This window comes from Myxine glutinosa, chromosome 1, assembly GCF_964187855.1.
Source record: "Myxine glutinosa chromosome 1, kmMyxGlut1.1, whole genome shotgun sequence".
Lineage (NCBI taxonomy): Eukaryota > Metazoa > Chordata > Myxini > Myxiniformes > Myxinidae > Myxine > Myxine glutinosa.
The window spans coordinates 72,593,691-72,621,479 of NC_136261.1; the positions used below are offsets into that span (position 1 = coordinate 72,593,691).

The following is a 27,789-nucleotide window of genomic DNA, read 5'->3' on the forward strand; positions in this document are numbered from 1 at the left end:
AATGTGCTCTGGACAGATGAGTCAAAGGTAGAGCTATTTGGCCACAGTACCAGAAGACATGTTTGGCGAAAACCAAAGACAGCATTTGACCACAAGAACCTGATACCAACTGTAAAGCATGGTGGTGGAAATATTATGGTTTGGGGCAGCTTTGCTGCATCAGGGCCTGGACAGCTCACCATCATAGAATCCACAATGAATTCTTCATTGTCTACTTGAAAGGGTGTTTGAGGATATGTGAGGCCATCTGTCGGAAAGTTGAAGTTCAAGTGAAGGTGGACCTTGCAACATGACAATGACCCTAAACATACCAGTAAATCCACCAAGGAATGGCTGAAAAGAAAGAAATGGAGGGTTCTGGAATGGCCAAGTCAAAGCCCGGATCTAAATCCCATCGAGATGTTGTGGGGGGATTTGAAACGAGCTGTGTATGCAAGAAACCCCTCAAACATCGCACAGCTGAAAGAATTCTGCATGGAGGAGTGGGCAAAAATTTCTCCCAGTCAATGTCAGAGACTGGTAGACAGTTATAAGAAACGCCTACTTGAGGTTGTTTCTGCCAAAGGGGGCAATACCACCTATTGGAGCCAAGGAGCACCAAGGATATTGGATAACCACCTATTGGAGCCAAGGGTGTACTTACTTTTTCCACAGAAGGAAATGGCATCTGTTAATTTTTTGTTGAATAAATTATTGCAAAGTCAATTCTTCATTGTTTTTTGTTCAATTAGATCACCTTTATCTATAGATACTGTTTAAATGAAGATCAAATATTGATATGTCCACATATGTTGAAAAGATTTTAAAAAAACATTTCATGGGGTGTACTTACTTTTTCCACATGCAAAATTTGCATTTATGTTTATATATATTATACAATGGACTACAAAATGTAAATGTTTCATGATATTTGTTATATTATATCACCTTTATCTATCAATATTGTTGAAATGAAGATCAAATAGCTGTATGTTGAAATATGTTGAAAAAGTCAAAACTTTACATGGGGTGTACTTACTTTTTCACGTGACTGCATGTGTATGTACAGTGCCTTCAGAAAGTATTCACACCCCTCGACTTTTTTCACATTTTGTCGTGTCACAGCCTGAATTTAAAATGGATTAAATCGAGATGTACTCCTTAATGTCAAAATGGAATACTTTTTAAAATAAATTTTTACAAAGTAATTAAAAATGAAATACAGAAATATCAAATTTCCACAAGTATTCAACCCCTTGAGTCAATACTTCATAGAAGCACCTTTTACAGTGATTAATGCTTCGAGTCTTCTTGGGTATGTCTGTATCAGCTTTGCACATCTGGATTTGATGAGTTTCTCATATTCTTCCTTGCAGATTTGCTCAAGCTCTGCAAGTTGGATGGGGAGCGTCGGTGAACAGCAATCCTCAAGCCTTTTCACGGATTCTCAATGGGATTCAAGTCTGGGCCTTGGCTGGGCCACTTAAAGACTTTCATATTCTTGTTCTGAAGCCATTCCAGTGTTGCTTTGGCTGTATGCTTGGGGTCATTGTCTTGTTAGAACGTAGATCTTCACTGCAGTCTAAGTTATTTTGCACTCTGAAGCAGGTTCTCCTGAAGTATTTGCCTGTATTTGGCTCCATTAATTGTTCCCCCTAATCTTACAAGTCTCCAGTCACTGCCACTGAAAAGCATCCCCGTAGCATGATTCTGCCACCACCATGCTTCACGGTAGGGATAGTGTTAGATGGGTGATGAGCTGTGCTCAGTTTTGCCAGACGTAGCGCTTTGTATTTATTTATTTTATTTTATTTTTTTTGTATACTGAATCGAGGCTCGTGAAAGAGCTAACATTTATTTCACAAACAAATCAACCAGACAAACAAAATATATAAAAAGAGGGAGTGGAAAACAAGATGGGAAGAGAAGGGGAAGCACACAAACACAACATTTGAGAGCAGGGAGATGTGTGGAAGGGAGAGGGCTTGGGGGGAGGAGACGTGATAAAACACAAGGGGACCGAGATTAGCGGGGGTAGAAAAGATCAAGGTTTTGGATGGGGGAGGATAAGAGATGGTGGTGAACAGCTGTTTTAAAGACCTGGAGGGAGGAGTGGGATTGAAGAGAGTGAGGGAGTTTGTTCCAGAGGTGGGAGAAAAGAGGAATGAAGGAGTGAAGGTGAGCAGAAAGTCTTGATTTTGGCAGTTTAACCATAAGAGGGTTGCAGGCAGATCTTGTGCGACCTGTAGGAATATTTGGGGGACAGAGCCCAGAGAGGGCTGGGGGCGCAAGGCCAGAGAGGGCTGGGGGCGCAAGGCCAGAGAGGAGTCGGTAGAAGATGGAAAGACCACCAACCTGCCTGCGGTGAGTGAGTGAAAGGCCCTTGGAGTTAGCTTCATCGCGGGAGATTCCAATGATTCTGAACGCTTTGGTTTCAACAGCGTGAAGCCGGGCTAGGTGTGAGGCAGGAGCACCAGACCAGAGGGGAGAGCAGTATTCCATAGAGCTGCGGATGAAAGCCTTGTATGTGATGAGGAGCTCAGGTGTGCCAAGGAAGGACTTCGCACGACGGAGGATGCCCAGTCGGCGACTGGCTTTGGAGGCCAGATTTGAAATGTGGTTTTCCCAGGAAAGATCATGGCAAATAGTGAGACCCAAAAGCTTGAGTGACAGAACTTCTTGGAGAGGATTATTCAGAAAGTGGATGGGAGGGTTTTCCAGTCGGTCTTTTCGGAGAGGCATCGTAAGAGTGTGAGATTTATCAGGATTGAAAGACATGTTCCATTTGTTTGCCCAGTCTGTGATTTTGTCCAGGTCTGCAGAGAGTGAGGAGGCTGCAGACTGCCGATCTGAGGGATGAGGAATGGAGCGACAGAGAGTAGAGTCGTCAGCAAAGAGATAGAGAGGATTTTCAAGAGAGTCAGAGAGATCATTGATGAAGACCAGAAAAAGCACAGGGCCCAGAACACTACCTTGGGGAACTCCAGCCTGAACAGGAAGAGGAGATGAGAGAAACCCATTCAGGGCCACACGTTGACTACGACCAGAGAGGAAGTCCGCCAGCCATGCGTGGAGATTTCCATGGATACCAAAGGAGGAGACTTTGGTGAGCAGAGCGGGGTGCCAGACCGTATCGAAGGCACGTGATATGTCAAGGGAGACGGCTCTAATTTCCTGTTTGGCGTTGAGGACCTCCATCCATTGTTGAGAAAGCAGAAGCAGCATGTCCAGAGTAGAGTGACCAGGTCTGAAACCAAATTGATGATCAGAGATCAAGCCATTGGAGAAGAGGAAAGATTTCATATCTGAAGCAATGATGGATTCCATGACTTTGCTGATAATTGGGAGAAGGCTGATTGGTCTGTAGTTGCTGGGATCTGTTTTTGCACCTTTTTTGTGCAAAGCGGTGATGTTGGCTGATTTCCAAGCAGATGGCAGATGACCTTGAGCAAAGGAGAGGGTGAAGAGAACAGAAAGAGGGAGCGAAAGAGCGGAAGCACATGATTTCAGGACCCGTGGGCTGATGCCGTCAGGACCAGTTGCAGAATCAGAGTCGAGGGTTGACAGAAACTTTTCCACCTTGTCAGGAGGAAAGGACACAGAGTCCAGGAGCAGCTGGGTACGACTGGGTACGGTGGGTACAGAGAGGGATGGGTTTGGGACACAAGATTTAGAGGCAAACACAGAGTTGAGGCATTCAGCTTTTTCACGTGCGGAGTCAGCCATTAAGCCGTTTGAGGTGAGGGAGGGGATGGAGGGGGAACAAACACCAGAAACAGATTTGACCAGACGCCACCAGGATTGGGAAGAGGGAGACAGATAAGAGAGTTCGGTCTTGAGAACGGTGAGATATTGTTTCCTGGCTCTCCTGAGGGTGGACACACACTTGTTTCGGGCTTTGTGAAAGGAAATGAGATTTCCTCCCGTTGGATTTGCTTTCCAGGAGACGAAAGCAAGTTGTTTCAGGGCAACAGCCTCACCACAAGATTCCGTGTACCATGGACGGGAGGAAGGGTATGACAACTGAAGACGAGATGGGATAAATCTGTGCATGAGAGAGAGCAATTTACTTTGAAAGAATTCCCAGGATGAGTTGATGTCAGAGGCGGTAGAGATGGGAGACCAGTCCAGATGATTGATGGCTGCTTGAAGACCGTGCCAGTTGGCCTGAGTGAAATGCCAGACTCGTCGACGCTGAGGAGGCTCTCTGAGAATGGTCAGAGAGATGTCCACTTTGACAAGCACATGATCAGATGAGCCGATTGGAGCAGAAGAAGAGCAGCAGACATTTTCAGGGAAGTTTGTCATAACCAAATCCAGAAGAGAAGATGCTCCATTGACTGAGATCCGGGTCGGGAAATTGACAGATTGTGTCAGTCCCAGTGAGTCGCAGAAGTCCTTTGCTGAAGAGCCATGGCTGGTGAGAGAGGTACCCACACCCAGCCAACTGGCATGGTGACAATTGAAATCACCACATATGAGGAAGAGAGAGTTGGGATGGGTAGATAGAAGTTGGTCCATATTATCAGACAGCGAGATGTAGATGGAGTCATCGCTGTTTGGTGGACGGTACAACACACATATGAACAAAAGGTGGGAGCGAAGGGGAAGCCGTAGCCAAAGGTATTCCTGGGGGTGAGGTGGAGAGAGGGCAGTGGAGGGCGAGTGAGGAAGAGAGTTTTTTTATAAAGATAGCAACCCCACCTCCAGGACGAGGCTCAGGTCTATCATACCGGAAGAGGGAGTAACCTGGGAGAGATACCAAGGCATCAGAGACATCATGAAGGAGGAAAGTTTCTGTTAAGCAGATCACATCTGGTTTGTCAGAAGCAACCTGTATGGAGAGATCAGTCAAGTTTGAGCGAAGGCCCCGGATGTTTGAGGTCCATACCGTTAATGAAGAGGAAGGGGGAGCATCGGTTCCAGAACAGGGGGGGGGAGGGGTAGGGTAAGATGTGGAAGAGGAGGAAGAGGTAGGGAGAGCTGTTGAAGGTGTGTCAGAGATTTCAGAGATTTCAGAATAGCTTGGAGAAAGGGAAGAATGGGGCGGACAAAAGGTTTGATTGAGATTGGGTGAGGCACAGTGAGGTGTTATTTGAGGAGCAGGAAGAGCGAGGCAGAAGGTTGCGGGAGATGCAGGTGAAAGTTGGAAGGGGGAAGAAGCAGGGAGGATGCTTTGAGGAGGAGGGGTGGGGAGTCTCGGAGGGGAGGAGCGAGGGAGAGTCTCGGAGGGGAGGGGTGTGGGGGGAGTTTAGGAGGGAGGGGAGGGAAGGGGCAAGGGGGGAGATTTGAAAGGGATGGGTGATGGGGAGGATTTGGAGGGGAGGGGTGAGATTGGATTTTGAAAAGTGTATGATTCATGGGAAACGAACATTTTTTGCAAAATGCGTTTGAGACCTTCGAGTCAAAAATATGTTTGAGGACACTGAAGGAGGGGTGGAGTTCTGGATAGTTTAGGGAAAGTAGAAAGGAGGAACTGTAAGAGATGGTATTATATATATTTTTTGGAATGAATAGATTTGGTGAGCAAGACGAAAGCATCCTTTTGTAGGAAAAGAAGAAAACTGTGTTATAATATATGAGAGAAAATAGTTGTTCACAGGAGAGATTATACATTTCTAATCACGTGATCGTGAACGAAGAACGAACGAACAAAAAAGAACAACAAATAAACGAATAACACCTGGGAAGGAAATATTTTTTTGGGTTTTTTTTTTTTGAGTAGAGATATTGAACAAGGAGGTATGGGGTGAACGACTGGGACGAACCAGAGAACGAAAATAATTGCAGCGCATTCGACGAATCGCTGAGAGAAAAACAAAACCACAGGGTCGGAGACGGTACGGTAGCCAAGCCTACGAGTACTAGGCCGCAGAATACTCGATACGCATTAACCGACGATTGTGTATACATGTACGAAAAATTAGCACCGAAAATTTTCCAAAAGATACGCTATAGGTACATACACCGAAAGATAGATACAGTCTCGACAAAAACACAATTGAGAAGGATCACTTAGCTTCAAAAGCGTGAGCGCATGGAACAGCTTCGAAAAGACGTGACCTCGCCGTGATCTCGCGAGGTTGCATCTTTGGTATTCAAACCAAAGAGTTAAATTTTCATCTTATCAGACCATATAATCTTTTGCCTCGCGTCTCAAGTTTTCACGTGCCTTTTTGCAAACACCAGTCGTGCTGTCAGGTACCTTTTTCTCAGGAGTGGCTTCCTATCCCATAAACCTAGATTTGTGAAGGACTGTAGAGACTATGGTCCTTCCGGTAGGTTGTCCCATCTCAGCCAAGGAACTCTGTAGTTCTGTCAGAGTGGTCATTGGATTCTTGGTCACCTCCCTGATCAAGGTCCTTCTTGCCCGGTTGCTCAATCTGGTCAGATGGCCAGCTCTAGCAAGAGTCTGGGTAGTTCAATATGCTTTCCATTTCCTAATGATGGAGCTCACTGTGCTCTTGGGAGCTTTTAACACTCCAGAAATTGTTTTATACCCTTCCCCAAATCTATGGCTCCTCACAATTCTATCTCGGAGTTCTACGGACAGTTCCATGAACTCCATGGTAGAGTTTCTGCTATGACGTGCACTGTCAACTGTGGGACCTTGTATAGAAAGGTGTGTTTCTTTCTAAATCATGTGCAATCAATTGAATTGGGCACAGGTGGATTCCAATCAAGTTGTAAAGACATCTCCAGGATGATCAAATGAAATTGGATGCACCTGAGCTCAATTTGGGGTGTCATGGCAAAAGGGTTGAATACTTATTAACTAAAGCCATTTCAGCTTTTCATTTTTAATTATTTTGTAAAAATGTCCGAAAAATATTCCACTGACAATTTGGGGTATTATGTGTATATCAGTGACAAGTCGATCAAAATTTTAAATTCAGGCTCTAACACAACAAAATGTGAAAAAAGTCAAGGGGTGTGAATACTTTCTGAAGGCATTGTGTGTGTGTGTATTGTGTATATATATATATATACACATATATAAAAGAGAATTATAATTGACAAGATGGCGTAGTTCATGGTTCAGTCCATGTTTTTATTAACTTGAATGAAGAAAAAAAAACTCACCAGAAATCGTTTTTAATGACCTTTTCCATGCACCATTTGTGTCGCTTCCCAAGTGTAATATTGAACTATTGAACTATTAAAACGTATTATTGAAATGTACTTTTTAGGGTTTTACACCCTTTCATCCTTTGGACCATTTTCAAACCTTTTCAGAGCCCTTGATACACCTGATACTGTTTATACCCCTAGACCCATTTAGCCACACCACTTGGACTCATTTAGTACCCTTAACACCCATTTACACCCTTTAAACACTTTAGAACCTTTTGAGAACTTTTAAAGACCCTTAGTACACTTTATACCCCTTAGAATGTTGAAAGTAAATTCCCCCAAAATAGTTTTTGACTACTTTTCCGTGCACAATTAGCGTCGCATCACAAGTTGCAATGACAAATCCAAACTGATATCGCAAAGCGAAAATGATGTTGGAAAGTGAAACGACTGATCTATCAATCATTGAGTGGGAAACTAGAATGAAATGCTGTGAGAAATACCAAATGGAAATTGCCGAAAGCAAACCTGTGGGGTGTGTAGAGAGAGGGGCGGGTTGGGGCTGAAGAAGTGATGTGGCGAGGGATTGGTGCTTGGAGGTGGTGAAATAACTTCCATGATCTTTGGTCAGGTGACAGGCTCAAAAAGTTCCTAAATCCGCTTCCCAGCCGAGCTACCATAATTTCAGCCTCGTTACCAAGTAATACTTCCAAGATTCAACAATGACAAAATGACCCAAATGTAAGCCCCATCTGGACCGAGCCCAGTTGTGGGCTAAAAATAAACAAGTAAATAAAAGTTTAAAGCAAAGCAGACTCGGTGACATGATGGTTAGCACATGCGCTCTGAGTCTGGGAGGTCGGCGGTTTGAACCCAAACTCGACAGTCATACAGACGACGAAATATGGTACATGCTGCTTCCCTCCTTGCTTTATCGTGAGCATTATAATGGACAGAGCACAGACAAACATAGGTTGGCAACCACTGTGCAGGACTGATGGGCCTAAAGGCCTCCCTCTTGCGCTGTTGCCTCTGAGTTCGAGTCCTGACTTGACTATCAACTCACTCTGGTGCCTTGTAGACAAGTCACTGCATACGAGTACGCAGGCCTCCCCAGAGGAGATTAGGGGGTTGGGAGAGGTGAGGTCGGGGAACATCAAGTCGGGTGCCCTACTTGCTAGCATCCACTGGTTCATGTAACGTGCCCCATGGTAGCTTTTCAAAAGTAGGCCACTGTGTGCTGGTATGCTCCCAAGATTTCATTTGCCCAACTTAACCTGACTCAGAGGATACAGACACAGCCGGCTCTGTATTTTTTTTTTTTTTTTTTTTTTTTGTATACAAGATCGAGGCTCGTGAAAGAGCGAACATTAATCACACATTAAAGACAAACAGACACACAAAACAAATAACATCGGGAGCGGTAGACAAGATGGGGAGAGAGGGGGAAGGACACAAACACAACATTTGAGAGCAGGGACCGAGAGACATGGAGACATCGAGAGAACTGTGGGAGGGAGAGGGCTTTGGGGGAGAGGCATGGGAAGGCGGGGGGGGGGGGGGGTGGGAGAGGTATAAAACATATGGACACTGCCAAGACTTCCAGGAAAGAAGTTGGAATTTCAAACAAGGTGGATCTGGGGTGAATTAGTGGGGGTAGAAAAGATCAAGGTTTTGGATGGGGGAAGATAAGAGATGGTGGTGAACAGCTGTTTTGAAGACCTGGAGGGAGGAGTGTGATTGAAGTGAGTGTGGGAGTTTGTTCCAGAGGCGGGAGAAAAGAGGAATGAAAGAGTGAAGGTGAGCAGAGAGTCGAGATTTCGGCAGTTTAACCATCAGAGGGTGGCTGGCAGATCTTGTGCGACCTGTAGGAATATTTGGGGGACAGAGCACAGAGAGAGCTGGGGGAGCAAGGCCGGAGAGGAGTCGGTAGAAGACAGAAAGACCACCTACCTGCCTGCGGTGAGTGAGTGAAAGGCCCTCAGAAATAGCTTCATCGCAGGAGATTCCAATGATTCTGAAAGCTTTGGATTCAACAGCGTGAAGCCGAGCCAGGTGTGAGGCAGGAGCACCAGCCCATAGGGGAGAACAGTATTCCATTGAGCTGCGGATGAAAGCCTTGTATGTGGTGAGGAGCTCAGGTGTGCCTAGGAAGGACTTCGCACGACGGAGGATGCCCAGTCGGCGACTGGCTTTGGAGGCCAGCTTGGAAATGTGGTTTTCCCAAGAAAGAAAGTTTCCATAAATATGCCGACTATATTCAAGGTGACGGGACATCAGATCAGAGCAGAAAGGCATCTGCACGGTACATCCTATTTTCTTCATGGTAAGATCAACAGCATGAATGTATGTAGCAGACGATTAGTTAAGTCAGTGGGATATTGTTACAGCAAACCAGGTGTGAAGGAACAAAATATCCTCCCTCCTACCTCTCAGTTACTTGTTTATACTTCAGAGTACTAAATACAAACCTCAAGGCGAAGTGCCTGGAGGAATCATCTTAATATATGAGATTTGTGTTATTTCATGTGAATCACAGATGACATTTGTGTCATTAATGAAGTCCTATAAAAAAGGGCATCCCTCTCGAAACTTGCCAACCATACAGCATGCACCAAGCTTGGAAGAGCAGGTTCTTCACCTGATGTTTGCAACAGTAACAACATTGAGGTGAGGAAAAAGAAAAAAAGAAAAAAAAAAGAAAAGCAAACAGGCCTCATCAATACAAGGAGCAAAAATTCGTCAAACAAAAAAGGAGACGAAGGTGTCACCCTCTGAACAAATTGTAGGTTTTGATGCTGAATTTAATGATCATCCTATTTTGAGTTCGATTGATTTCTTTTTTTCCCCGACAGTTTAATCAAACTCATTCTTTTTAAGCAGATTCAATGCGTCTTTGTGGAGGCAATTGGTGGAGGTGGAGGCAATTTGAAGTTTGATCGGCACGCAGAAATCCGCAGGTATATTGGAAGCTGTGAGTTCCAAAACTTCTCTTCAAATGCAATTGCTATGTTTGTTTAAAAAAACAGTTTGCTATACATCCTCCTTAAAGTACTTATTCGTTTTACTTTGTTTATATTATTGTCTCGTAAGAATGTTATAGCACGGTGTTGTTGTCATCTTGCACAGCTGGCTTAGGACGGCTTTCCACAAGGCTCAACAAACACGATGCCACTCCTGCTTTATTCTCCTTCTTCACCAATTATAATCATCCCCCCCCCCCCCCCTATTATCTTGTTTTTGAACCTCAAAGCAAAGTCCTCCCTCTTCCAAGCCAATTATCCCCAGTGGTGATGTTACTACTACTACTACTACTACTACTACTACTACTACTACTACTACTACTACTACTACTACTACAACTACGACAACTACTACTAGTCCGCATACCCGACCTAAGGGATGCAGTGACCCCATAAATGTCGGTCTTCCGAGTACAGTCTGGAGGGAGGAGAGGTGGGTGGGGAAGGGGTTGACCCTTAATACTTCATTCCTTTGGGACAGAGGGAACGGAAAGCACAGTAGACAGAACCAGTTCTTCATAAAGTTGAGTAATGTGCCTTCATCTATGTCAGACATTGCCAATGATCCCGAAAGGAATTCATCCGCCAATGAGTGGCTCAAGGAATCCCTGCTGCCCGGTGCCAAATACATTATTTGCAAATGAAGTTCAGTGTACTCCCATCGTGTAGACCAGATCCCCATTTAACTCCAATGCACGCAATTGTATCAATAACACTAGAACCGCACTAGTAGAGAGCATACCTTCGCCAGGCTGAACAGTTTATGGTTTGTATCCTACTGAGAGGTCGCATTTTGATCCAACATGAACCAACACCTAATGGGTTAGTTCTTGTCATTTACCCAACTAATCCAATAAGTTTTCTCACAAGTCATCCACAACGTTTTGAAATATCATGCAAAATATAGTTTTTAGCCCAATCACTCCATGGTGAAAAATCACTTCAAAAATTAAATAATTCTCGTATCCAGATCTTCACCGAAATTGAATCGATTTGTTCTTGTCACACACTCAACCCTATCCACCAAGTTTCGTCCGAATCCGTCCATAGCTTTTTGAGATATCATATATGTGTATGTATATATATATATGTATATACAGACTTGGCATTTAATATGGAATATATTTTTTTTCTTGACTTGGGTTTACTTTCTGAACTCGGTATATCAATCTGGTGAGTTTATTTTATGCTTCAGTGATTTCTTTGTTAAAAGAACCATGTCACTGATTGTCTGTCGCAGCAAGAAGTCAATAACAGGATTATATCACAGGTGGCGGAATAAAATGTACGGACAGGTATATTTGACGATTGGCTTCACAATCGGGTATATAAGGGTTGTTGCGTTCTGTATTAGTGGAAAACAACTGCTGCACGTCAACAAAAGTTATTGCCGCTTCTCCTGGAGATGGTCCGTCAACTCGACAATGCTGTTTGTCATTTACTGGTGGCTTTACGAAATTCCGGCATGAAACAGTGCTATTGCTCGACAGTATGGCATCACTCAAGGTCAGGTGTCAAAGATCCTGAAATGAAATGCTCAGAGGGGTGTCCCTACTCCAAAACCGAGATCAGGATGTCTCCGCAGAACCACAAGGAGGGATGATCGCCAGCTGCACTGGTTAGTCCGCAATGGCTGTACCAAGTCAGCTAATCGGCTTAGGGCTGAGTGGCAGCAACTGACAAATGTGCCTGTATCCATAAGGCTAGTCAACCAACGACTGGTTCAAGCAGGCTATCGTGCCAAACATCCCCTGAGAAAGCCACGTCTGACCAGACAACACCGCCAGCGCCGATTGCAGTGGGCCAGAGAGTACCGTCAATGGCAGCCAGGACACTGGAATCACGTGATCTTCAGTGACAAGTCTATATTTCTGGTCTATCGTCAATATGGCCGCGTCCGAGTGCGCAGACAAGTACATGAAGCCTACAACCAAGATTGTATAGTGCCAAGAGTCCAAGCTGGAGGTGGTGGGGTTACCGTTCGGGCTGCTTTTCATGCAGGGGGCAAAACTGACCTGGTTGTTCTGAATGGAAACCTGAACCAGTTCAAGCACAGGGCCATTCTGGAAGAAACATTGCTTCCATTTGCTCGTGCAGCCTTTCGAGGAAACTTTGTCTTCCAAGATGACAATGCACGGCCTCATCGTGCTCGCATGATCCAACACTTTCTTGCTGACCGTGGTGTAGAGCATATGGAGTGGCCTGCCATGTCCCCGGATATGAATCCGAAAGAGAACTTGTGGGCAGAAATAACGCGTCAAATCGACAACTTGGACCAGTAGCCTGCCTCTGTGCGTGAATTGCAGCAGGCTATTGTAACTGCATGACAAGTGATTCCTGTCCAAAACTTGGCAAATCTAGTGAACAGCATGCCTCAATGTGTACGTGCTTTCCTGAATGCTCGTGGGAGTTACACGAAGTACTGAACTGTAATTTTACTGTCCGTAATCCCAGTCGTAATTTAACTTTTGTTTAAAAAATTTTTTGGCTAATGTGCAAAACAAAGAGATACTTCTGGAAAACGCACAGACGTTTAACACAGTACTGTCTGTGAATTGGGTTCGATATCAGTTTACATCACTTTCAAGGATCAATTTATTTGCTTCAAAATGTCAAATGTGGTTTTTGTTTCTTTTAAAGGTTACATTAACAAAATCTAGAATAATTTCAACATAATTCCAATGAACTTTTGGTTCTAAATCACTTGAAAAGTAAGTTCACCACCACAAAAAAAATATTCCATATTAAATGCCAAGTCTGTATTTATATATATGTTGACCTCCTATAGATCAGCTTTATCCCGATCGCTAAACAAACAAACAACAGGCATTTTAAGGCCATTTTCCCTGCGGGGGTTAGCCTTGCGGTCCCCATGACAATCTTCTCCATTTTGCCCTATTTTCTGCATCTCCCCTTGTTTAACCCCCTTGCCCGCATTTCTTCTTCCACCACTTTTAGCCAAGTATTTCTCGGTCTTCCCCGTCCTCTACTTCCTTCTACATTCATTTCCATCACTCTTCTCAACCAGTCACTTTCATCCTTCCTCAACACGTGACCAAACCATCTCAACCTGTTCCTCTTCACAGCATCAATCACAGGCTCTATTCCCATCATCTTTCGCAATTCATCATTTGCCTTCCTCTCTCTCAACGATACTCCACACATCCACGGAACCATTCGCATTTCCACCCTTTCCAGCCTTCGTTGCTGCTCTACGTTCATTACCCATGTCTCGCGCCCATAAATCATAACACTTCTCACACATGCAGCATGCACCTTTCCCTTCAGCTTCAACGACACTCCCCTCCTCATCAGCACGCCACTTAGTTCCTGAAACTTCTTCCATGCACATCTCACTCGAGCAACCGTTGCCGAGTCTGATCCACCTTCTCCATTCGGCATCTCTCCTAGGTAACAAAATGTTTTCACACCTTCCAGCTTCACGCCATCTCCAAGATCCAACTCAACATTTCCTCCATCTGTAGCTGCCTCTGTGCACATCCTCCACTTGAATGTAGCTGCCACACTGGTTAATGACCCTCTCAAACCACTACATTTTTGATGAACCCACTCAGCGCACATTGTACATTGAATGGAGTTCACTCTGACACCCTTCCCGCAACAGCACACGGCCACTTCCCAGTTCTTTCCACTTCACCACATGCTTTACCACTTGCCATCACCTTTGTCTTTCCAATATTCACCTTCAGACCATTTGCCTCCATACATTCCTTCCACTTGTTCATCTTCTCCTTCAGCCCATCCATACTTTCTGCAATCAACACCAGATCATCTGCATACAACTCCCACGGTAAACCCTCCTTTAATTTCCGAGCCAGCACCTCCATCACAGCTACAAATAGTAGTGGACTTAGTACCGACCCCTGATGCACTCCCACCTTCACCTCAAACTCACCACTGTTCCTGTCCTTCGTCCTTACAGCTGTGCGCGCTCTTTCGTACATTGCCATCACTACTCTGATCAACCATTCCTCCACTCCTAACTTCCTCAATGCCCATGTCACTACTTCTCGTAGAACCCTATCGAATGCTTTCTCCAGATCAACAAACCCAAGAAACAACTTCTTCCTCTTCTCCATGTACTTCTCCTGCAACTGCCTTACAATAAAAAGCGCGTCTGTCGTTCCTCTTCCTGGCATAAATCAAAACTGCATTTCATCGATCATCACTTTCTTCCTTATCCTCCTCTCCAACACCCTTTCCAATACCTTCATTCCATGCTCCAATAACCTTATCGCTCGATACAAGCCACAGTCCAGAGGGTCACTTTTCCCCTTGTATAGAGGGACGAGGGTACTCGGTTCCCTATCCACTGGAATGCGGCCTTCTTTCGCCACCAGATTACAGACCTCTGTCATTCTCTTCACACCCCAACTTCCTGCTGCCTTCAACATATCTCCCACAACTCCCGTCGGCCCTCCCGCTTTTCTACTCTTCATTGCTTTTATCGCTTCCTCAACTGCCTTCTCAGTTATCTTCTCTGCCGGTCCTAAAACTGGGTTACTCTCTATGTTGCCATCCCATTCATTATCTGCATTTAACAGCATTTCCATACATCTCTTCCATCTTCCTTTAACTCCATCTGGGTCCACAACGATTTGTCCCACTTCATCCTTCAAGCAACTCACCCCCATCACATCACACCTCTCTTTCGCTATCTGCTTTGCAATCCTGAATACCGCTCTCTGACCCTCTTCTAAGCGTTCTCCGAACATTTTCCTACATGCCTCCTGCGGCTTTGCTACCTTTTTATTTGCAGCCTTCTTGGCTGCCTTATAACTTTCATGCTCTGCCTTTTCTGCCCCCTACCCTTCGCCTTCTACCACTCTTTGAAATTCTTCCTCTTCTCGTCAATCCTCTTTCCAACTTCATCATCCCACCACCATGTTTCCGAGTGCCTCGGTGGTCCTTTTGTCCATCCACATACCTCACCAACGGCTCTCAACAGACTATCTTTCATTGACATCCAACCACTTTCAAGCTCAACCACATCATCCTCTACCATACTCAGCCTCTCTTTTAATGCCTCCCTCACTGTCACCTCTTTCAACCTCCACACCTTCATTCTCGGTTGGTACTTCACCCGCCGAGCTCTCCTCACACCTTTCACCCTTATGTCGCAGACAACCAAGTGCTGCTGTGAAACAGCCTCCTCCCCCGGGATCACCTTTGTGTCCCGGAGGTGCCCCCTATCTCGCCTACGCACCATCAGGTAGTCAACGGGTGTCGTCGACCGACCTGATGTGTATGTAACAAGCTTATTATCCTCTTTCTGGAACTGAGTATTACAAATCAACAAATCAGCTCCATCAGCAAACTCCAAAATCCTTTCACCTTCTCCATTTCTCACACCATATCCGTAACCCCCATGAACTCCCTCAAAACCGTCCATACTCCTTCCCACATGTCCATTTAGGTCTCCACCTACCACAACAACTTCCTCATCTTTCGCGTTTTCCATCAGCTTCTCTATTGCACACCAGAACTTGTCCTTCTCTTCACTGCTCCGACCAACCTGCGGAGCATATCCCGAGATGACGTTCACCAAGAGCTTTCCAATCATCATTTTTACCATCATCAACCTTTCACTCACTCTAGTCACACTCACCACACTGTCTACAAACTCCTCAGAAAACAGGACACCAACACCATGCACGCCTTCTGGGCACCCTTGCCACACAAACTTGTAAGCTCAATTCCCGATATCCCGATCGCTCTATGGTGAAAAATCACTCACTTGAAAGTTTCTCTGATCTGGATTCAGATTCGAATCTTCACCAAACATCTGAATACGTCCACAACTTTGAGATATCGTGCTATATATTGTTTTTTGCAATGGTGAAGATTCACTTAAAAATTATAAGATCCAGATCTTCACTAAAATCGAATCATTTTGGCCATGTCACATACCGAATCTCTTCACAAAATTTCAGCCAAATCCATCCACAATTTTAAGATATATTGCTCAGGCAGACAGACAGACAACCAAATGAAAAAAATCACTCATAGCGCGACACTTGGCAAAAGAGAACAAAGTAGAATGGCACTCAGTAGAGCATCCTTTTGACCTCAAAAATAATTGGTGGTTGAATTCAGTGACCTGATATGAAAATCCTATTCAAATTTCAAGTCAATTGGATGAAAATTGAGGATTTAAGAAATTTGAAAAGGTTGTTGACCTTTGGCCTATGTTGATCTTTTGGCCAATGTTGATCTCAAAAATAGTTGGTGGTTGAAGTCAGTTAGCTTATATGCAAACCCTATTCAAATTTCAATTCAATCGGATGAAAATTGAGGATTTTAGAAATTTGAAAAAAAGTGGTTGACCTTTGGCCTATGTTGACCTTGTGACCTATGTTGACCTCAAAAATAGTTATTTGAATTTAGTTTGCTGATATGAAAATCATATTCAAATTTCAAGTCAATCAGATGAAAATTGGGGATTTTAGAAGTTAGTACAGCCACTCACTATGGGAGCGGCAGGAAGGGTCATTCCTCTTTGGGGTATATAGATTACAGTCGATCTATGGTCGGGTCTCAAGAACATTGGGTGTGTTCATTTACCAAGTTTATTGTGGAGAGATCGCCAAGTGGTTTAAGCATTCGAACAAGCACTCCATTCAAAACGGTTAAGGAACGGCTGGCTTGGCAAGTGCTAGTTAGCTGCTTGGTAAATGAACACAACCCGGGCTTCCTCCCTTTCAGTTTCGTGTTAAACAGCAGGGGCGAGTTTCAAAAGTTCGCTACAAAAAACGCCACGTCAGCGGCAGGAAGGGTCATGTTATTAACCCAACCCTTGTGGGGTATATAGAGTACAGTAGATCTCCGCTCAGTTCTGCAAGTAAAACTTACCTCACGGATGTCAGGATTCCTCCAAATTTCTGTATTTCGTGTTATAAACAGCATTAGTGACTGTTTAAAAAGCTAATCATATGTGTTTGTGGTTTATAATATTGTTACTTCTGGTAGAGGCCGTTGGGCCGTTGCTCCCACAAAAACGCCATGATAAGCTCTTTATAAACGTTGACACAGCGTTTGTTCAAGGAGGAAAAAAACACTTGGGGGAGGTGGGATTATTAATGGTATTAATATTGTTTTGTAATAACATTAATATTATGCTATTATCGTTAGTTTTGTTATTAGAAGCGGCGTTGGAAAAACGCCACGATAAAGCTAACTTAACATGGATATACAACTCAACACGCAACCCCATTGACGGCAATGGCGGGTAAAACCCGCTCGGGGGAGAAAACCCCCTTGGGGAGGGGGGGAAATGAATGTGCTACAACCTTCATTGTGTAACCCTTAGTCATTCTGTCAAGTTTGGTTGAGATTGGATAAGTAATGACGAAATGTATCGCGGTCAAAAAATCATCAGACAGACAGACAGACACCAAATTGCATATTTTAGTATGATTTGCAAAGGTTGTTGACCTTTTGACATATGTTGACCTTGTGACCTATGTTGACCTCAAAAATAGTTGTTAGCTGAATTCAGAGACCTGATATACAGTGCATTCAGGAAGTATTCAGACCCCTTCACTTTTTTTCACATTTTGTTATGTTGCAGCCTTAAGCTGAAATCGTTTAAATTCATTTTTTCCCTCATCAATCTACACTCAATACCCCATAATGACAAAGAGAAAACAGAATTTTAGAAAGTTTTGCAAATTTATTAACAAGAAAAAACTGAAATATCACATTTACATAAGTATTCATACCCTTTGCTATGAATGAATGATCGTTTTAAGGCCATTTTTCCCGCTAGGGCGGGGGTTAGCCTTGCGGGCCCCATGACAATCATGGTTCCCTGTTTGAGGCAATGTTTTTATGGCCGGATGCCCTTCCTGACGCCCGACACTTGAAATTTAGCTCAGGTGACTCCCATTTCTCTTGATCATTTTGAGATGTTTCTACACCTTGATTGGAGTCCACCTGTGGTAAATTCAATTGATTGGACATGATTTGGAAAGGCACACACCTGTCTATATGAGGTCTCACAGCTGGCAATGCATATCAGAGCAAAGACCAAGCCATGAGGTCGAAGGAACTGCCTGCAGAGCTCAGAGACAGGATTGTGTCGAGGCACAGATTTGGGGAAGCCTACAAAAAAAATGCTGCTGCATTGAAGGTTCCCAAGAGCACAGTGGCCTCCATAATTCTTAAATGGAAGAAGTTTGGAACAACCATGACTCTTCCTAAAGCTGGCCGCCCGGCCAAACTGAGCAATCGGGGGAGAAGGGCCTTGGTAATAGAGGTGACCAAGAACCCGATGGTCACTCTGGCTGAGCTCCAGAGATCCTGTGTGGAGATGGAAGAAACTTCCAGAAGGACAACCATCACTGCAACACTCCACCGATCTGGACTTTATGGCAGAGTGGCCAGACGGAAGCCTCTCCTCAGTGAAAGACACATGAAAGCCCACAGAATTTTGTTTCTCACAGTCTCAGCCCTTTAGGGGCTTTTTTGCAAACTCCCAGCGGGCTTTGACCTTGACCTTTAACCCGGAGGGGTATCTGTGATGTAAATCAAGTGTACTTGCGCCTTGCTCTAGGCTGTCTCGGGAGAGCAATTCTTTTCTGATTGAACAGCCTTAATCGAGTTATGGTGCGCAAAAATATTAAAATATCTGTAATTGGGCCATTACCTTAAAATGTAGGTCACGGTCAAAAAATTATGCCAACCCCACATACTTTTATTAGCCCCCACTGTACTTGGTCCAAAGTGGGGCCTTCTGAATTCTGTCTCGTCCACCCGTGCATCCGCAACCATATCTCAGAGATATATGGACTGATTTTCTCATACTTGGCACAAAGACAATACATGATGGATTGATGGTATACACATGTACATCATTTTGTTTCGCGATGCGATCAAAGATGGCCGACAGGCGGCAACTTTTAGTTGTAAAAAAAACCCGATGTTTAACACGTCCTCAATCATTTCTCGGACATGCATTTACCGATGTTGTTCAGACTTGGAACACAGATAACGAATGACGGCTTATATAGGAATGTCATTTTCTTACGAGATCAGATGCAAGATGGCCGACCTGTGGCCATTTTATTACTTAAACGTGCCCCCAATAATTTCTCGACATGCATGGACCGATTTTGTTCAAACTTGACACAAGCACAGCACATGCATACATACACCAGACAGACAAAATTAATGTTGTTCCGGACGGCATTGCCCTACGGGCTACGCCATGAAGAATATGGCTTACGAACCACGTGACCGATGAAGTCATCAATTTTTGTTCTGACCAATTTATCCCGAGATCACGCCCAATAAATTTCATACTGATCAGATTAAGCATTCTACTTGTTGATCATTAACAGATGTTATTCCCCATGGGGAGTACTTTACAATGAGCCACTTTTCAATTTTTTTCCATGGCACGGTTTCAGAGATAGAGGTGCAAAGTTTTTCGGTTTTTTTTCAAGATGGCGCCTTTACAATGTGTCTTGTGACATCATAATTGTCATTTTAAAAATTAGACAGGAGGAGGCACTCTTATGGTGAATTTTTTTTGTCAATCAGACCAACAGTTGCAGAGAAAACGAATTTTAAAGGGAATAAATCTGTAAAATGCCGGCGGAAGGGACATACATACATAATACATACATACATACATAGATACATACATACATACATACATACATACATACATACATAGTCGTGGCCATTAATATTGGCACCCTTGCACTTTTTTCTAATAATGCACCATTTCTTCCAGAACATTGTTGAGATTAAAAAATCTTTTGGTATCCACATATGTATTTTTGGTTTGCAGTGGAACAAAACAAAAAAAGCTGAAAAAATCACTAATTCTTAGCTCATTCCACACAGAAATCCTAAAATGGCCCGGACAATATTATTGGCACCTTTTATAAGTTGTTAGAAATAATTAGATTTCAAGCAGGTGATTCTCTTTTACTTTGGAATTGAACTCACTTATGGCGAGTTGCAGGTGCCTGCAAAATAAAAATCACTCATTCAACCAGTTTGAATGGAGAAAAGGAGTCATTCTGCTGTTTTGTGTCACTGTCTGTACCGCAATGAGCATGGAGAAAAGAAAGAAAAACAGAGAATTGTCTGAGGAGGTCAGACACAAGATTGTAACCAAACATGGACAATCTCAAGGCTACAAGTCCATCTCCAGAGACCTTGATGTTCCTGTGTCCATCGTATGCAATGTTATCAGGAAGTTTAAGGCCTATGGCACTGTAGCCAACCTCCCTGGACGTGGCCACAAGAGAAAACTTGATCGAAGATTGCAGCGAAGGATTGTTCGAATGATGGAGAAAGCACCTCGATCAACTGGAAAACAGATTCAAGCTGACCTTCAGACACAAGGTACGACAGTTTCAAATCGCACCATCCGTCGCCAACTCAATGAAAGGGGGTTCTATGGTAGGAGACCCAGGAGGACCTCACTGCTGAGAAACCCGATTGGAGTTTGCCAAAACACACCTGAACAAGTCAAAATCCTTCTGGTAGAATGTCCTGTGGACAGATGGGACCAAATTAGAGCCCTTTGGTAAAGCACATCATCTCTATGTTTACAGAAAACAAAATGAAGCCTTCAAAGAAAAGAACACCTTCCCCTACAGTCAAACATGGAGGTTCAGTGATGTTTTGGGGTTGCTGTGCTGCCTCTGGCACTGGGTGCCTTGAATGTGTGCATGGCATCATGAAATCAGATTGATTGACAAGGCATTTTGGAGCACAATGTTCAACCTTGTGTCAGAAAGCTGGGTCTCCGGCGAAGGTCATTGGTCATGCAGCAGGACAATGACCCCAACACACTTCAAAAAGCACCCAGGAATGGTTCAAGACAAAACGCTGGACTGTTCTGAAGTGGCCAGCAATGAGTCCAGATCTAAATTCCATTGAAATCCTGTGGGGAGATGTGAAAACAGCAGTTGGGAGAAGGCACCCTTGAAATCTGGGAGAACTGGAGCAGTTTGCACAAGAAGAGTGGCCAAACTGCCAGTAGAGGTGTAGGAAGCTCATTCATGGCTAGAGGAAGCGCTTGACTGCAGTTATTTTGTCCAAAGGCTGTGCTACCAAATATTAAGTCGAGGGCGTCAATAATTTTGTCAATGCCATTTCTTTTTATTTTCTGATTAAAAGGATATAATAAGTTCTGAATCAAAAAGAAAGGTTCTGTAATATTAACAGTGAAATAAAAAATTGTGGAGACCAAATACTTTTGTCAATTTGAACTTATTTTTAGAGATAATTGTGAGTTATTTGAAAAAAAGTGCAAGGGTGCCAATATTTTTGGCCACGACTGTACATACATATGGACAGCCAAATGTTGTTCCAGACAGCATTGCCCTATGGGCTACGCCGTAAAAAGAAAAAAAAACCGAAGTGGTAGTTTCGTACTCCGAAGGAATATAAGAAACTCTTGAGGTACCATTAAAATTTGGGAGCACTAATTGTAGAAACAAACAGAACAACAGGTATCAGCTTCCCCCTAGCCTATCAGGAGAAGCTTAACTAATAAGTTTCCCACAGCCAGAAGACTAAGGGAGAGATCATCACAGGGCATTATCACGGACAACAATCCAAAAAAGGGGCACGATGTGCAATGTTCATGTGGATTTCTAAAAGTTTAAATGAACATCAAACCTGCACAGCACCGTTTCTACCTTTAATGACTTCATCACCAGAACAAACAAAAAATAAAAATGTGGTTATTGAACCTTCTTTGCAAAGCCCTTAACCCTGAATAAAACCATAAATACAATGGTATTGAAATAACAAAATCATTAGTGTTAGATATATGAAAAAATAGGAATTAGGAAATGGAAAATAAAGCGGAAAAATAAGGAATAATTTCTGACATTTCATATCATGACGTAATAAGTAGATGAACCACCCACAAGGAAGCTGAATTCATGAGGAGAGACCAAAATTAATCATCAATCCAGGAAGAGATCTAGACAGGGCATTACCAAGGACCATCACTCAAAACTAGCAATGTGCGATGGTTGAAGGGATTTTGCAAATGTGCATTCTAAACTGTGCCACTTGTGCGAGCGAGCAAAGCACTTTTTGTATTGATGTGTGGTTGTGGTTTGGCTGCATCTATCGGGTTTGAGGGTCTAATAATACCAACCATTACACGAGCCATCGGGTCCGCCATGCAAGAGTGATCTACTGTACTGTCCAAAAACATTCTCAGCCTGTGAGACGATCACTAACTTCACACACGAGGATGGCCAGGACCCTAATGTGCCTCAAAATTAATAACTTCACACAAGACAAAGACGTCAAAACAAGAACAGGTGCCACACTACCTTATTGTTGGTAATTTGAGTGTTTATAGAGCGGTAATAAAACTGTGCCTTCCTTATACCTCAAAGGAGTGGAGGAATATGTAAACAGGGATACATTTGTTACACATTGATGGAAGGGAAAGCAATGCAAAGGAAAGTTATGTTTAAAGCAAAAAGGCAAGGATTGATAACAACCAGAAGGAGAGATCAGTGCAGTTGTGCTGGTCAGGCATGCGACTGCATGTCACTGTGTGTAAATGCGTGCGACTGCATGCCACTGTGTGTAAAAGCGTGCGACTGCATGTCACTGTGTTTAAATGCGTGCGACTGCATGTCACTGTGTGTAAAAGCGTGTGACTGTGTCTCAATGCATGTCAATACGCACACATGTGACTGTGTCAATGCGTGCAACTGTGTCTCAATGCATGCAACTGTGTCTCAATGCATGCCAATACGCGTGCATGCAACTGCGTGTCACTGCATGCCAATTTGCGTGCATACAACTGCGTCCCAATGCATGTCAATACACACACATGTGACTGTGTGTCAATGCATGCAACTGCGTCTCAACGCGTGCCAATACGCGTGCATGCAACTGCGTCTCAACGCATGCCAATACGCGTGCATGCAACTGCGTGTCACTGCATGCCAATTTGCGTGCATGCAACTGCGTGTCAATGCATGTCAATATGCACACATGTGACTGTGTGTCAATGCATGCAACTGCGTCTCAATGCATGCCAATACGCGTGCATGCAACTGCATGTCAATGCATGCCAATAAGTGTGCATGCAACTGCGTCTCAATGCATGCAACTGCATCTCAATGCATGTGTGCATGCGACTGCGTGTCAATGTGTGCTAGTGCATGCAACTGCATGTCAATGTGTGCATGCACGTGTGACTGCTTGACAATGCGTGAACGTGCATGTAACCTCGTATCAATGTGCGCGCATCTGTGCGACTGCGTGTCAATGTGTGTGTATTTGTGCAACTGCTTGTCAATGCATGCATGTGCGTGCTACTGTGTGTCAATGCATGCGTGTGACTGGGTGTCAATGCATGTGTGATTGTCAATGCGTGTGTCACTGCATGCTCGTACGTGTCACTGCATGCTCGTACGTGTCACTGCATGCTCGTACGTGTCACTGTGTGTGTGTCTGTATGCATGTATGTGTGTATATATCTCCATATGTAGGGAGCCTATCGACCTGTCAGTTTGACTTCAGTTGTGGGGAAGACGTTGATAATTAGCGATCAGATGGGGAACAATTTAAATAAATTCAAACTCAATAAAGGTAGTAAGCACGGATTTGCCAAGGGAGATCATGTTTAACAAACTTATTGGAGTTATATGAAGCAGTTTCTGATTGGAGCCATGGATAAAAGAAGTTCAGTGGATGTAGTATATCTAGACCTTCAGAAGGTATTTGATAAAGCACCACATAGGAGGTTCTTGGCTAAGGTCAGAGCTTTTGGTGTAGATGGTCAGGTAATTAACTGGATGAGTGATAGGAAGCAAAGAGTGGCTGCGAGTGGGAGGACGTCTAGCCGGGAGGATGTAAGTATTGGGGTAAATCAGGGATCAATACTAGGACCATTATTATTTACGAGCAGGGACCCCTCAGCACATCCACTCAATGTAAAATGTGTCTTCAATTCCTCACCTCAACTCTCCCCTAACCCCCACAAACCCCAAGTTATCAACCCCCCCCCCCCCCCCACCTTCCAAACCCCCAAGTCATGCACCTCCACCTCCCAACCCAGAGGTCAATCCCCTCCCGACTCCAAGCCCCTTCCCCACCACGACTGCTAAACCCCTCTCCCCTCCCCCACCACGACTCCGAAACCCCCTCTCCTTCCCCCCACAAAGAGAGTGCTCACCCCCACCTCAAAGCCTGAATGGTCTGAATGCAAAACGCTACACCTGGTGGAAACCGAGTACAGCTCATCACCTATCTAACACTGCATCTAACGTTAAGCATGATGGTGGCAGCATCATGCTATGGGGATGCTTTTCAGCAACAGGAATTGGAAGACCTGTAAGGATAGAGGGAACAATTAATATAGCCAAATACAGGCAAATTCTTGAGGAGAACCTGCTTCAGAGTGCAAAAACCTTAGACTGCAGCAAATATTTACATTCCAACAGGACAATGACCCGAAGCATATAGCCAAAGGAACACTGGAATGGCTTCAGAACAAGAACGCGAAAGCCCTTGAGGTGGCACAGGGAAAGCACAGACTTGAATCCCATTGGGAATCTGGTGACAGACTTGAAGATTGCTGTTCACCGACGCTCCCCATACAACTTGACAGAGCTTTAGTAAACATGCAAGAAACAATGGGAGAAACTCCCCAAATCCAGATGTGCAAAGCTGATACAGACATACCCAAGAAGACTCAAAACTGTAATCGCTGCCAAAAGCGCATCCACAAAGTATCGACTCAGAGGGTTGAATACTCATGTAAATTGGTATATGATATTTCTGCATTTCATTGTTAATTATTTTGTACAAGGTTATAAAAAAAAATCCACTTTTGACATTATGGGGTATAATGTGTAGATCAGTGACAAAACATTTCAATTTAATCCATTTTAAATTCAGGCTGAAACACACCAAAATGTGAACAAAGTCGAGGAGTGTGAATACTTTCTGAAGGCACTGTAGATCTACACAATACAGCCTTACCCTATACTGCTATAATATTACGATCAGAGCCATCTGTGCTTTACAATACAATTCATCTCTGAATAATCCCTATTACAAGCGCAAATCTAATCTCGAGCACACAGCCCAAGCTATTTTTTAAACACATTCTAACTCTGGATCTCCCTCCCTTGCACCTTCCCCCCATTTCACATAACAACACAATGCTATTTTGCTTGCATACAGTCGTGGCCAAAAATATTGGCACCCTTGCACTTTTTTTTCAAATAATGCACCATTTCTTCCAGAAAATTGTTGAAATAAAAAAATCTTTTGGTATCCACATATGAATTTATTTCGTTTGCAGTGGAGCAAAACAAAAAAAGCTGAAAAAAATACAAAATCTTAGCTTATTCCACACAAATCCTAAAATGGCCCAGACAATATTATTGGCACCTTTTAGAAGTTGTTAGACATAATTAGATTTCAAGCAGGTGATTCTCCTTTAATGTGGAATTGAACTCACCTGTGGTGAGTTGCAGGTGCCTGCAATATAAAAATCACTCATTCAACCAGTTTGAATAGAGAAAAGGTGTCATTCTGCTGTTTTGTGTCACTGTGTGTACCGCGATGAGCATGGAGAAAAGAAAGAAAACCAGAGAATTGTCTGAGGAGGTCAGACACAAGATTGTAACCAAGCATGGACAATCTCAAGGCTACAAGTCCATCTCCAGACACCTTGATGTTCCTGTGTCCATCGTACACAATGTTATCAGGAAGTTTAAGGCGCATGGCACTGTAGCCAACATCCCTGGATGTGGCCACAAGAGAAAACTTGATCAAAGATTGCAGCGAAGGATTTTTGAATGGTGGATCAAGCACCTCGATCAACTGCCAAGGAGATTCAAGCTGACCTTCAGACACAAGGTGCGACAGTTTCAACTCGCACCACCCGTCGCCAACTAAATGAAAGGGAGTTCTATGGTAGGAGACCCAGGAGGACCCCACTGCTGAGAGAGTGACATAAGAAAGCCCGACTGGAGTTTGCCAAAAAACACCTGAACAAGCCAAAATTCTTCTGGCGAGAATGTCCTGTGGACAGACGAGACCAAATTAGAGCTTTTTGGTGAAGCACATCATCTCTATGTTTACAGAACACAAAATGAAGCCTTCAAAGAAAAGAACACCTTTGCTACAGTCAAACATGGAGGAGGTTCAGTGATGTTTTGGGGTTGCTGTGCTGCCTCTGGCACTGGGTGCCTTGAATGTGTGCATGGCATCATGAAATCAGTAGATTACCAAGGCATTTTGGAGCGCAATGTTGAACCCAGTGTCAGAAAGCTGAGTCTCTGTCGAAGGTCATGGGTCTTGCAGCAGGACAATGACCCAAAACACACTTCAAAAAGCACTTTGAATGGTTCAAGACAAAACGCTGGACTGTTCTGAAGTGGCCAGCAATGAGTCCAGATCTAAATCCCATTGAACACCTGTGCGGAGATCTGAAAACAGCAGTTGGGAGAAGGCACCCTTCAAATCTGGGAGAACTGGAGCAGTTTGCACAAAAAGAGTGGGCCAAACTGCCAGTGGAGAGGTATAGGAAGCTCATTCATGGCTATAGGAAGTGCTTGACTGCAGTTATTTTGTCCAAAGGCTGTGCTACCAAATATTAAGTCCAGGGTGTCAATAATTTGGTCAATGCTATTTCTATTTATTTTTTGATGTCAAAGGATATATTAAGTTCTGAATCAAAAAGAAAGGTTCTGTAATATTAACAGTGAAATAAAGAATTGTGGAGACCAAATACTTTTGTCAATTTCAACTTATGCTTAGAGAAAATTGTGAGTTATTTTAAAAAGTGCAAGGGTGCCAAAATTTTTGACTGTGACTGTACATGGCACCTCCTCCTTTGGCCATTGAGATTGGGCCTGTAATCTGAGATGGATTTGTTTGGTCTGGTGATGGTGTAGCGGGCCAAATGGCCTCCATCCTGCGTTAATGTTTTTTGTTCCTTCTTGGTTATCCTCATACACCTAGTACTGTATTATATTTTCTGCACAGACAAGGCCTTCCATTATAGAGTAAGCCTTTCCTGTCAAAGGGGACATAAAGTCGACTGTTCCATCTAGTAGCAATTTCTTAAGCATCTTAAAGCACCGTACATCTCTCTGTAATATGGTGTGGGTGTTTAAGATAGCATGGTGGGTGATACTGTAATTTGATTTTTTAAATTTAAAGTAACACAGAGGTCAGCCTTTGTAATGGGATCCTTTGAAGAATTATACCTCCCTCCCCCTTCAGTAGTTAAATGGCTATCAAATTCCATTTGTTACTCGCCAACCACCACACTGGGAATCTCGGTGTCCATACACATGCCTTAATATGTGCCCATAATGGAGTTGACAAATGAGTGGAAAATGTGGGAAGGCAAGATATTCAGACAACTTTTGATCAGGAAGGGGTTGCCATCAATGGTTGCCAACCTATGGCTGTTTGTCTGTACTCTATCGTTTTTAAATACAGAGCATCAATGAAGAAAGCAGCAAGTATATTTTTAAAGCCTGTAGTATGACCCGGCCAGGATTTGAACCACCGACCTCCCAGACTCAGAACGGAGGCTCCAACCGTTAAGCAACTGAGTCTGGTTTGCTCCACCTTCAGCTATGGGAAAATGGCTCGTTGCGGGTTACTACGCTTATACTTATGGTTCACAGTTCAATTACCTGTGATACACATTTGATTGTGCATGGAA

At 43.7% G+C, this 27,789-nt stretch overlaps 2 protein-coding genes across 7 annotated transcripts in view; one reads left to right on the forward strand and one right to left on the reverse strand.

Moving 5' to 3' along the window:
- Window positions 1-27,789, forward strand: part of LOC137425091 (uncharacterized) — an 891,893-nt gene that overhangs the window by 614,327 nt on the left and 249,777 nt on the right. The gene's annotated exons all lie outside the window — the stretch shown is intronic.
- The window catches only part of ST3GAL3 (ST3 beta-galactoside alpha-2,3-sialyltransferase 3), a 237,833-nt gene that overhangs the window by 2,594 nt on the left and 207,450 nt on the right, over window positions 1-27,789 (reverse strand). For 4 of the 6 annotated variants that reach the window (XM_068097178.2, XM_068097179.2, XM_068097180.2 and 1 more), the window contains exon 9: window positions 15,526-15,612. The exons of the other annotated variants lie outside the window; for them this stretch is intronic. In XM_068097178.2, the coding sequence (XP_067953279.1) occupies window positions 15,526-15,612 (87 nt within the window). The remainder of the gene's footprint in view (window positions 1-15,525; window positions 15,613-27,789) is intronic. 6 annotated transcript variants of the gene reach the window in all.